The sequence below is a fragment of the Corylus avellana genome, chromosome ca9 (genome assembly GCF_901000735.1).
Source record: "Corylus avellana chromosome ca9, CavTom2PMs-1.0".
NCBI lineage: Eukaryota > Viridiplantae > Streptophyta > Magnoliopsida > Fagales > Betulaceae > Corylus > Corylus avellana.
The window spans coordinates 13,181,414-13,194,060 of NC_081549.1; the positions used below are offsets into that span (position 1 = coordinate 13,181,414).

The window sequence follows — 12,647 nt, forward strand, 5'->3', positions numbered from 1 at the left end:
ATGGAGAGAGAGAAATAATAAGTGTTTAAAGGACTTGGAGAGTTCCTTGGAAGACTTATTAACCTATTGCTTTCATACATTATACCTTTGGACTGTGGTGTACGTCTTCTCAGTGTCGATTAGTTACAATGACTTTCTTGTTCGTTTTCCCTTTCTAGTTATGTGATCCTATTGTATACTTCTGGTGTATTTTGGGGCGCCTTTACGTTTTTTATAAGATTGACTATTAATTAAAAAAAAAAAAAAAAAACTAATCAATTTAATAATTTCCAAAAGAGAAAAAAAAAAGAAAAAAAAAAGAAAAAGGTCCAAACCTCGAGCGCCTGTACAGTAAACCAAAAGCGGATAAGTCTGGCAGACACTCTCTCGCTCGCTCTTCAACCCTCACAGGAGCAGCAGGAAGAGAGCAAAATGTTGGCAAGCACGAGCACCCTCTGCAACAGGGCCTACTACACTCACCCTTCTCAGTTCTCACACTCCAAACCTTTTCTCTCTCCACATCGTTCCCACTTTCGAAAAAAATCCAAGTCCCGCTCCTTATCTCTGATTTCACTCAGAAAGCAGAGCAAGGGCTCTCTTTGTATCAGAGCCTTGGCAGAACCCCAAGCTTCGGAGTCGGTCCCGAGCGATGGTCCGCTGTGTTTCTCCGAGCCATGCTCTGTCAAAATCCCGGTCGGTGATAGACATGTAAGTTCAAAATTTGAGTTTGCATTGTGCATTTCTTTTTCCTCTTTCTCTCTATTTTCTTTTTGTTTAATGTTTTTGCATTTTTTTTTTTATCAAATCTTGCATTTGTTTTTTTGTTGGGTTTTTCTTGGTCAGTTCTTTATCTTGGGGAAACTTTACTTAGGATAGTTTTTAAGGACAGGTAATGAAAAAAATGGTTTGTGTAATCGGAAATTCAATGATAGCTTGTAGAATGTGCTGCTTTTTACTTTGTAGGGCTTTCAGCGGAAATAAGGATACTGTAAATAAGCGCAGTTGTTGAATGTGGTTTTGTACTGTGCAGTCAGGACTTGATCTTTTGAAGGATTTTGGTTTCAATGCTTTGTGGGTCCCTTTGGGATTTTGTAAATGGTCTATGTTGTATTGAAGGGCATGTATAATTTGATGAAATGTCTAACTCCTGCCCTAGCAATCTAGATGGAGATGCTTCTTAAATTTGACAACTTTTTATCTCTAGGAAGCTAGCTTGGAGCGCAACCCTTTTTTGTTTGATGGGGTGTTTGTCATTGTAGCTTAGCACTTGTATCTTTCACAGGGTGGAACGTTCTACAGTTGTATTCCTCTACCCTTAGAAATTTAAATTCACGTTGAAATAGTTTTTTTGTGGAAATTTTTGGTGAAAATAAACAGAACCTTACCGACCATTTAAACCTTTCTTTGCATTCCTCTTAGACTATACTCATCTTGCTCCAAAAAGGTCTTTAAATTTCAGGAGTGTTCTTTTCAATGGATTTCAATTGTATTTAGAATTCTGGTGTGAATTTCTGTTTGTAAAAACGGTTTTCTAATTTATGTTTGTTTGGATAAATTTCTGATTTCCAATTGGAATCTTTGCAGATTTTGGTTGAGACAGGCCGTATAGGGAGACAAACTAGTGGTGCTGTTACAGTAACAGATGGGGAAACTGTAAGTTCTTCTTTGTTCACTAGCATTACATTCACGCATGAAATATATATAACACATCTTTCCATCTTTGTCTCTGTTTTCCTCTCCACATAGAGAGATATATATGGGCAGGAATTGATTGCAGCTTGATTCTTGTGGATAAGAAGTTCATTTTAACTAGCTAGACTTAAAATTTTCTTTTTGGTAATTGTATATTTTGTCCCTCTTGTGAGATCCACATGGATTTTTATAAGGAGAGGAGTTTTGTTACAACTCAGAGAAAGCGCTAGCCACATCTGCACTATCACTCTTTGTGAGTTACTCATTTTCCCAATATATAATTGGGGTGTTAAACTTTGGCTATCTTTTAAGAAGTTGATGAAATTTTTTATACCGTGAACCTAGCCTCTAGGAATGAAGAATGCTGAATTGAAAGTGCTAAGATTGGAAGGTATAATGACACTATCATAGCATGACCTTATTGTCCTTTGGCTCCTAAGAGTGGCTGTTTGTGTTGCAAGCTGAAACCATATATTACTTAATAGGGTTTCACTTCTTAAGTATGTAGCTATTACTGTATGAGATAAGATAGTGAGAAACATGAATAGACTATGGTGTTCTTCCGAAGGCATCCCCTCCTATTACTTTTCAAAGGGAGTCACAGGTTGTCAGGCCATTTATTCTATGTGCAGCTAAATGACATGGCTTATTTCTTGGGCAGGCTTACCAATTCCTATGATTCTGTCGTTGATAACTTACTCCAGAAACTCAATGCATACATCTATGGATGGGAATGGCAGTAGACCCGGTTCTAATTGTGTCCCTACTTTTGTCTCTTGGTGTTTGTGTTGGCCAACTTAATGGGCTTGGCTGATTGATCCTGTGGTTGGACTAGTAACCCTTTAAAGCATGACAATGCTTGGTCTGGTGCTAATAGCTATGTGGATTACTTATGCAATCTTTATGTTTTACCATTTGTTGGAGATCCTCTAAGCCTTCACTTTGTGAAAATTGCCTTTATTATCTATTCCAATTTTTTTTTTTTTTTTTATAAGTAATAATGCATTAAAGAGCGCAGAGGGGCGCAACCCAAGTACATAGGTAGTATACAAGAGAGCGACTAAGTAGGGGAGAAAGAAGAAGAGAACATAAAGAGAAAATCAGGAAAATTGATCACTAAAGGAGCAAGCCAGCCTGCAGTCCATGTGAATAAAGTGTACAAAAAGAAGTGAATAAGGTCCTCAAGGTTCCTTGACAAATCCTCGAAGCATCTCGCATTCCTTTCTTTCCAAAGACACCATAGAAGACAAAGGGGAGCCATCTTCCAAACCACATCACTACTAGATCTACCTCCCGCCCACCAACTAGCAAACATCTCCTTGATGCTTTTAAGCATAACCCGACTCATGTTAAAGTGAGAGAAGATAACATCCCACAACTTGCGCGCTACCCCACAATGAAGGAAGAGATGATCCACGGACTCCCCATCCGCCTCACACAATCAACATCGATTAATCACAACAATGCCTCTCTTCCGAACATTATCCAGCGTGAGAGGTTTCCCAAGGGCAGCCGACCATGCGAAAAATGCCACTCTCGAAGGAGCCTTAGTGCGCCAAATGCTTCTCTACGGGAAATGGTTAGGCTCCTTAAAGGCAAGCATCCTATAGAAGGAACGAACCTCGAACTTCCCTTTTCTTGAAGGGATCCACCACATTCGGTCCTCCCCTTCCCCCCCCGAATCGAAGACGAATACAAGAGCGAGAAGAAAGAGTTTTTTTTTTTTTTGATAAGTATTGGACATAAGGCCAGAAAGAGTCTAAGGCCATCTCCTCCAAATCATGAATACTACGGGTAAAAGTAACGTTCCAGTGAACCATCCCATTTACACACTCCCGGATATCCGCAATGGAAGCATCCTTGTTGCAAGCAATATTAAAAAGACCCAGAAAGGCATCCTTGAGAGACGTCTCACCACACCAACAATCCTCCCAAAATTTGACCTTCCCCTCTAAACCAGGAACTAATCTGAAGTGGCACCGAAACGACCTCCAACCCCCACAAATGTGTTTCCATAACCCCACCCCATGCATTCCTCGAGGACCATTTGAACGCCAACCACCCCAATCCACCCCATGCTTTGCCACCAAGATACTTCTCCACCAAGCTTCTTCCTCATTTGCAAATCTCCATAACCATTTCCTCAAGAGAGCTTGATTGAAAAGACGCAAGCTCTGAATCCCTAGACCTCCCTCAACAATCGGAGAACAAACCTCAAGCCAACTGACCAAATGGAACTTAGGCTCGTCCTTGAACCCCCCCCATAAAAAATCTTGTTGAATTTTCTCAATGCGATTTGCCATGGAAATAGGGATGGGGAAAAGAGACAAAAAATAGGTGGGGAGATTGGATAAGGTGCTCTTGATGAGGGTAAGCCTCGTCCCCTTGGACAAATATGAACGCTTCCAAGGGGCCAACCTTCTAGCAATTTTCTCCAACATGTCATCCCAACTAGCCAACTACTTGAAGGAAGACCCAGATACTTCAAGGGTAAAGAACTAGTACCACAACCCAAAACGCTAGCCAACTCATCCGTCTCTACCGAATTTTCGACTGGGACCCAAACAGACTTGGCCCGATTAACTTTTAACCCTGATACCGCCTCAAAGCCAATAATGAGGGCTTTAATAAATCTAACATGTTCAGAAGTTGCCCCACTAAACACCAGCGTATCATCAACAAAAAGAAGATGGGAAACAGAAACCCGCTCTTGCTCCCTGGCACCCACATAGAACCCGTTGATGAAACCCCTACTAATAGAGGCATTAATCATCCTGCTGAAGGCCTCCATGACCATAATGAACAAAAAAGGCGAAAGAGGGTCACCTTATCTAACCCCACGCGAGCTCACAAAGAAACTGGAAGGCGAACCATTGATCAACACCGAGAACCGCACCGACGAGATACAATGTTCAATCCAAGAGCACCATTTCTCACCGAAGCCGCACCTTTTTAATAAATAGAGTAAAAGCTTCCAGTTCATGTGATCATAAGCCTTCTCCATATCCAACATACACAAGAGATTGGGATCCCCAGATCTGAGACGGCTGTCCAGGCATTCATTGGCAATAAGCACCGAATCCAAAATATGTCTACCTTTGACGAAAGCGTTCTGCGGGTTGGAGATGACCCGGTTCATGACTCCCCTCATTCTATTGGCTAAAACCTTCGCAATGATCTTATAAATCCTCCCCACAAGGCTAATAGGATGGAAGTCCTTCAGATCGGATGCCCTATGCGACTTTGGAATAAGAGCAATGAACGTAGCATTGAGACTTTTTTCGAATTTACCTCGATCATAGAACTCCACAAAAATAGCCATGACGTCCTTTTTGATCACCTCCCAGCAACGGGCCTGGCGTCTTATCCCTATCCATTTTTTTGACCACCTCCCACACATCCCTTTCCTCAGAAGGAACTTCCAGACTAGAAGACTCTTCCTCCTCCAACATATCAAAATGAAGATTATCCAACCTCGGTCTCCAACTGAGAGTCTCTGTGAAGAGCGTCTCATAAAAGCGAGTAATATGATTACTAATAGCCTCTTGATAAGAGGTAGTAGTGCCATGAATGTTCAGAGACTCAGTATAATTCTGTCTACGATTGGCATTAGCAATCCGATGGAAGAATTTAGTACACTTGTCGCCCTCTTTCAACCAACGGATTCTAGATTTTTGCCTCCAACTGATTTCTTTTTGAAGGAGGGAAATTTCTAACTCCCTTGCGAGCACCCTTTTCTTCTCGCTCTCTTCCATGGATAAACCTCTCTCTTCCTCCACCCTATCCAGAGCTTTAAGATCTTCCATACGAGCCTTAATACAAACCCCTACGTTGCCAAAGTCTTGAGCATTCCATCTCCTAATGTCCCACTTTAGAGCTTGCATCTTTTTGGAAAGAATGAAACTCGGAGTGCCTTGAAAATGATACGAGTCCCAACAGCTGCGCACTTTGTCCACAAAACCCTCCACTTTGAGCCACATATTCTCAAATTTGAAAGGCTTTTTGCCTCCCCCCTGAGAGTTACAATCCAAAATAATAGGGGCATGATGGGAACATACCCGTAGCATCCTCTTCTGACGCAAGTCCGGATGGCGGGCTTCCCAATCCGGAGAGACAAGAAAACGGTCAAGCCTATATCAAGAATTGTTGTTTGACCAAGTAGAAACCCCCCCCCCCCCACTAAGGGAAGGTCCATGAGGCCTTGTTCCGATATGAACTCACCAAAATCCCTCATTGCCGACCGTGAATAAGCTCCCCTCGACCTTTCACTAGGATAAAGGGTGACATTGAAATCCCCACCGATACACCACGGCATGTCCCAGCAGCTCATGACCCCTGCCAGCTCCTCCCAAAGAAAACACCTAGCATTTACTTTGTTAGGACCATATACCCCCGCAAACGCCCACTCAAAACCATCCTTAACATTCTTGAAGGAGTAAGCCGCCACATAACTTCCCAACACTACATCAACCTTCTCAATAGGCCTCTTGTCCCACATGAGCAAAATACCCCCCGAAACTCCAATGGAAGGAACAAAGCACCACTCCACATACGGTCATCCCCATAAGCTCCTCACTAAGTTATACGAAATAAAGTCCATCTTCTTCTCTTGGAAACAAACAACATCTGCCTTCCAGCTTCTAAGCAAATTCCTAACCCTCAACCATTTATCCCTCTCATTCAAACCTCTCACATTCCATGACAGAATTTTAAGCTTCATGATTTAACTCGATTGACCCTCCCCTTATTCCTGTCCCTTGACGAATGCTCCAAAAAATTAACAGAAGACTGCAAATTAATAAGCTCCCTCTTACCTTTTTTGACTGCAAGAGTGCACACTTCCCTCTCCACTTCTTTGCCTTTGTTGTCAGCCATAAGCACCCCAATGGTCTCTTCAAGCTTTCCTTCCTCTCCATCACAAGATAGGCCAACTTCCTTGCATGCCTTAATGATAAAATTCCTCTCCTGCACCTCCAACTGCATTTCCTGTACAGAATCTGGGACAAAAGATTCCTGGGAAATAGAGCCCTCCACTGCTATAGAAACTCCACCCAAGTTATCAAGCTGTGATATGCAACGCCCCGGCTCCTTACCCAGAATACCCAACACAGAAACACCCAGAGGCTGTTCACCGGGGCTGCTCCCCAGAGAACCTCCCCTCCCGGCCTCCTCACCGTCACCGGCAGCAGAACTAGAGGATTCCGGAGACTCTCCCTTACCAGGCTGCTTACCCAGAATCCCTGGTCTAGAGACGCTCTAGACCCCCTTCAGTGAACCTTGGTCGGCAAGACTGGTTAGAAGCCCCTGCGTCTTAATCGGAGAACCCGATACTTGAACTCTTAACTCCATCATTGCCGTATCCTTGAACATGGAGCATGCCGTCAAGATATCTCCCGAAACACCATCCCTTGCCGGAATCTTCCTCGCCGCCCCCTCACTGGGCAAATCTTCCTTTGTCGGCACCTCTGCTGGAGATGTGGAGGCTATCTCCAGGGCTGAACCGATCTGGGCCTCCCTGTCGCAGAACAACAACCTAAAATCGGGACTAATAGAGATACCGGCGACTCCCACTGAAGTCTTTGGACCTCCCGTCAAGCAGTCCAACTCACCTACCGGAGAACCCGATGCTTGATCGCTTAATTCCAACGTCGCCATAGCCTTGAACTTGGAACCCACCATCGGAACATCTCCCAGACCACCATCCCTTGCCGGAATCTTCCTCGCCGCCCCCTCACTGGACAAAACTACCTCTGTCGGCACCTCTACTAGAGACGTAGACAATCTGCAGGACAGAACCGGCATGGGCCTCCTTGTCGCAGTACAACGACCTAACATCGGGACTTACTGCGTTACCGGCGAAGCCCACCGGAGCGTTAGGACCTCCCTACGGACTGTCCGGCACACCAACCAGCTTCGGTCCTCTGTCCGATGCCTTCCCTTTCTCCACGGGCTGGGCAATTTTCCTCCTAAAATACATCTTTACCGACTGAAGACTCATACCGTGCTTGGGCCTTCCCCTAGTAACCTTCTTGGGCTGGGCTACTCCTTTCTTATGTTTGTCCCCTCCAGCTAGCTCATAATCGCAAGACCCACCAGACCTAGGAAAAACACTCAGGTCCTCCACAAAACTGATAGCCCTTTTAATTCTGTCAAGCCCCACATCCACCTCGCCTCTCAATCTTCTCAACGACTCCTTTGCATTAGTTAGATCAACTTTTACACTAAACCAGGCCTACACGTCGTGGCTACCTTCCCCCTCCCATTCCTTCACGTGATTAGCACCACATTCTGAAGCTGTCAGCCTCGTCGTGGTGGTCGACCTGCTCGCCGGAGCTCCGTAGTGAACATCCAGTGGCTCCTTTACCTTTGGGTTGCACGTTCCCTCCCCACCAAAGGATTGGTTCTTCTTCGGGCCCTCCATACCGCCACTGTCCGACCTCACCGGGATTAAGGACTCGTGCAAACCTTCCTCCTGTATAGTAGAAAGCTGGACTTGCTTATCCTTCTCTGCAGAAACCTCCTTCAACCACCTTGGCACCCTGCTATTGGCTCAGCAAAATCATTGAAACAGTCCTTTGTCGACTGCAGCGATGACCCCAAAACTTTCACATAGCTCCTTCTTCTCCCCCCTACATCATAATTCTTATAAACTTTCCTGACCTCCCTAGACTCACACAGGGAAGACTTAGCCAGACACACCTCCGATATGAGACGTGTCCATCCTTGACCATAACGTCCTTCTGGAATAATGATCGAGCCACTCCTTTGCCTACCATCATATTCTTCTACTGTTGGGAACCGCCCATGTCTGTTAGCACGTTTCTGTGCGATTATCCGTGGATATCCTGCTCTGGATTGGTCCCAAAAAACCTCAGAAGAATCCATTGCCACCAAGTCCTCTATAATGCGTGCCAACCACACCAACTTATCCTTCTGCAGGAAGATGGTTTTTTGTTTCCTATTACCTTTTTCAAAAATTCTCACCCCTGAAGCCCCACTCTTAATCAGTAACTCAAAAGTTTTGGACTCCACAATCCACTTTCTCGAATCAGCCATAACGCTACCCAGACAACTAACAAGCTAGACACCCAAAAGTAAACATGCGCCACCCACGCGCCTGTACTCAGGCGAAGTTGGAAGAGAGCCCTTCTAGATTATTACATTGTTTCTTTTATAAATAAACAAATATCTATTCCAATTCTATTCTAGTTAATCAGGAAAATTATTCTTGACCAATTATTTGTTATATTAAATGATTAAATTTATTGTTTCCCATCAACTTAAGTTTTTGAGACAATTATTGATTTAACATGATATCAGAGTGGTATTCTTGAGTTTGAAATGTGACTCCACATTATATCTTTTATTTCAGTTAAATATTCCATGTGTTGTAATTAGGTTTACTCGTGGGAAGATGAGAAGTGCTAGAATATTAATTAAATTATTAAATTTATAATTTTCTATCAATTGAAGGTTTTGGGACAATAGTGATATTTATCTTATATATGCAGTGATTGGATCCTACACAACCTTGTCTTTTGAATTTGGTCGATTTTATTTGTATTGGCCCCCCTCTCTTCCCCCCTCCCCGTGTTTTTTCTCCATCGATTGGAAGGATTAAAGAAGGATAGTTATGGGAAATAAGTCTAGCATTGCTCTCCCCACTCCAAAAAAAGAAAAAAAAAGAAAAAGAAAAGAAGAAAAATAATAATAATAAAAAAAGGTGAAAGGGCCCTTTGATTATATTACCAAAACATAATCATTGATGTTTGGTGTAGAGAAGGAATAAATTTATCGATTATGTTGTTCACAATTAGACTCCATCTAGGTGCTATCATGCAATTAATTAAACGTAACCAGGATTTTCATTTTTGACGTTGAATTTTCAAGCTTGTGGAGAACTAACAATTTTTTCTTTTTCTTCTTGCAGATTGTGTACACATCTGTTTGTTTGGCTGATGTTCCAAGCGAGCCTTCAGATTTTTTTCCTTTATTTGTCAATTATCAAGAGCGTTTCTCAGCAGCAGGTCGGACTAGGTATGTCTTGCACCTTTTTTTTTTTTAATAATTATTTTAAGGGAAATTGCACTTAACCCCCAAACTTACACCTTGTTTGCACTTAGACTACCAAATTTTAGAAAATGACACTTGACCCCTTAGACTCCAATTTGTTGCAAATTACACCCTCAATTAGCATTTGGCATAAAATGGACGGAAAGTGCCACATGTGACACGCACATGCTAATTTTGACTTGAAATTCCTCAATTATCTCAAAAAATATAAAACAATATAAAGAAAAAACAAAAGAAAAAAATGAAGAGGGGGGTGGCACATTCTTGACGGGGTGGTTTGGCCACCCTTGAAATCAGTGTTGATGGTGTCCGCATAACCCTTGAAACCATTATTGGGGTGCGGCCACTCCTTCAAGCTTCACCCCCCGCCCCCTTTTTTTTGGTTAGTTTGTATAATTTTTAGGACTGATTTGGAGATTTCAAATAAGAAAGCTAGCATGTGCGCGTCGCCTGTGGCATTTCCGTCCATTTGAACTCCATATGCTAACAAAGGATGTAACTTATAACAAAGTGGTAGTTTGATGGGGTTAGGTGTTACATTTTAAAGTTTGGTGGTTTAAGTGCAAATGGGTCGTTTGGGGGGATTAAGTGTATTTTCCTCATTATTTTACGTGCTAGATTAAGACGTACTATTTCTATACCTTATGTCTGTTATTTTCTTAGTGGTGGGTTTTTCAAACGAGAAGGGAGGACAAAAGATCATGAGGTACTTGTCCTTAACTTTTTGAGTATAAGAATCATTTGTCCCAGTAGGTACGTGAAGCTGTCTTGCTAAATTATGGAAATTCCACTTAAGATTTTAACATGATGTGATTGCTATTTCTATATTCGTTCTTATGAGCTTGATTTGGATTTGAATTAGCTTGTGTTGGAAAGTTCGTGAAGTTTTGCCTTTGTATCTGTGAGACTTAGGTGGCCAAGAACAAAGAGAACCAAATAACTTTTAGTGCAAAAGGTTGTTAACTGCAACTCACTCTTTTTTTGGTGCATTTAACTCAAAAATATTTTTGTCTCAAAGCTTTTGATAATTAGTTTCATAGCAATAATTAGGTTAGCACCCCCACCAGTGAGATGTGATCTTGCACACACATTCATTCCTGTCTTTCTGAATTGGGAAGCCTATTTTCCTAATTTTTTTTAGAATAGGTTACCTAGGCTTTGCTCAGACCATTTTCCCATTCTTCTTGATTGTCAAGGCGTTCAGGGTGGTACAATAAATTTTAAGTTTGAGAATATGTGGTTAAAGGCCAAGGGTTTTGTGGACAAGGTGAAACAGTGGTGGACTTAATTATTATTTTCAAGGCTCCCTGAACTTTATTTTGGCTCATAAACTTAAAGCCTTGAAAGTTGATTTAAGAGTCTAGAACGACCATGTGTTTGTTTACAATTGGTCTGGGTGGACAATAGGCGATTGTATGAGGGTGAGAGTGCTTGAAGGTGAAATATGAGGTGTTTTCTTGAGAAATTGCAGTGTTTTGATCTGGTCATGAAATTTTTCGGTGTCTGTGTGCAATGTGTGCAATGACGGTAGAGGAGAAATTGAACGACATGTTGTTCAATATGAAGGTTGAAATGGTGGGTCGTATAGCCATGAGCAAAACGACGTGTTGTACATAATGGACCCAAACGACCGGTCGTTTCCGACTAAACGATAAGTAACCTTACTAAATGATTGATCGTTTAGAGCAATATAAAAAAGAAAAAAGGAACAGGAAAAAATTGTTGTTCTATTTTTTACGCTTACATACTATATGATTTGCATTGGTTAGTTTTTTTTTTTTCGTTGAGCCTAGTCTTGTAGTAGAATTTTTTGGTAGGGTGGATGTCTATTTCAAAATGTCAGAAATAAATCAAACCACAAAAATTCACTACAAGGGGTAGATAGTCAGGTGACCTCTCATGGTGAAAATACAACACTCCAAATAACAATTGTGAAATTGGATGGGCTCAATTATCTTGCTTGGTCAAAATATACTCTTTTGTATATCAAGAGTAGAGGGAAAATGAGATACTTGAATGGTAAAATTCAAGAAGTAGGATTAGATGATTCTTATGATTAATGGAAAGCAGAAAATTCTACTATTATGTCGTGGCTATTCTATGCACCTAGATATTAATAAGGGTAATTTATTTCTCCGCACTGCAAAGGAGATTTGGGATGCAACTGCTCAAACCTATTCAAAGATAGGGAATGCTGCTCAAATTTATGAACTGAAGTGTCAGATTCACGGGACAACCCAATGTGAATGGTCTGTTGTCGTCTATTTCCATAAGCTATGGAGTTTGTGGCAAGAGCTGGACCATTATTAGAACTTTCAGTCAACGGGCGCTGTAGACTGAGTAGAAATTCAGAGGATGATAGAAGAGGGGGTGTATTTATGAGTTCCTTGTTGGCCGTAATTCTGAGTATGATCTGGTTCGGGTTCAAATCTTGGGAAATGAGCCTCTTCCTTCCCTTCTAGAGGTATTTGTATATTTTTAGAATGAAGAAAGTCAGTACAATGCTATGTTACATTCTCCTGCCCAAGAACACTCTGCTCGAGCTTCTATCTCCCAACGCAATGGCAAAGGGGATTCCAGAGTCGTGATGGTGGTAAGACGTTAGATCTTACTTAGATGAAAAAGACAAACTTTTTTTGTGGTCATTGTAGTAGGTCACGACATACTTGGGATACATGTTGGAAACCTCATGATCGTCCTGCAAGAGGCAGAGGAGGTTGCTCATTAGGTGCACCACGACCTTGTGCAAATCACTCTTCTACAGTAGAGGTGACTGTTTCTACTCCTACTCTGAGTTCTACATCTGATATTGGTGCATTTAGCAAGGAAGTAGAGACTCTTCCGTGGCTTATGTCTTGCCTGGACTCGCTCACCATTGCATCTTCTGCTTTTTCCCACAAAAG

The 12,647-nt window shown here is 42.1% G+C and overlaps 1 protein-coding gene across 1 annotated transcript in view; it reads left to right on the top strand.

Annotated features, from left to right (window-relative positions):
- Nucleotides 1-347: 347 nt before the first annotated feature.
- The window catches only part of LOC132191615 (polyribonucleotide nucleotidyltransferase 1, chloroplastic), a 45,201-nt gene continuing 32,901 nt past the window's right edge, over nucleotides 348-12,647 (top strand). Inside the window, exons 1-4 of the mRNA XM_059606700.1 lie at nucleotides 348-687; nucleotides 1,564-1,632; nucleotides 9,602-9,708; nucleotides 10,408-10,450. Coding sequence (XP_059462683.1) covers nucleotides 412-687; nucleotides 1,564-1,632; nucleotides 9,602-9,708; nucleotides 10,408-10,450 — 495 coding nt within the window. The 5' untranslated portion in view covers nucleotides 348-411. The remainder of the gene's footprint in view (nucleotides 688-1,563; nucleotides 1,633-9,601; nucleotides 9,709-10,407; nucleotides 10,451-12,647) is intronic.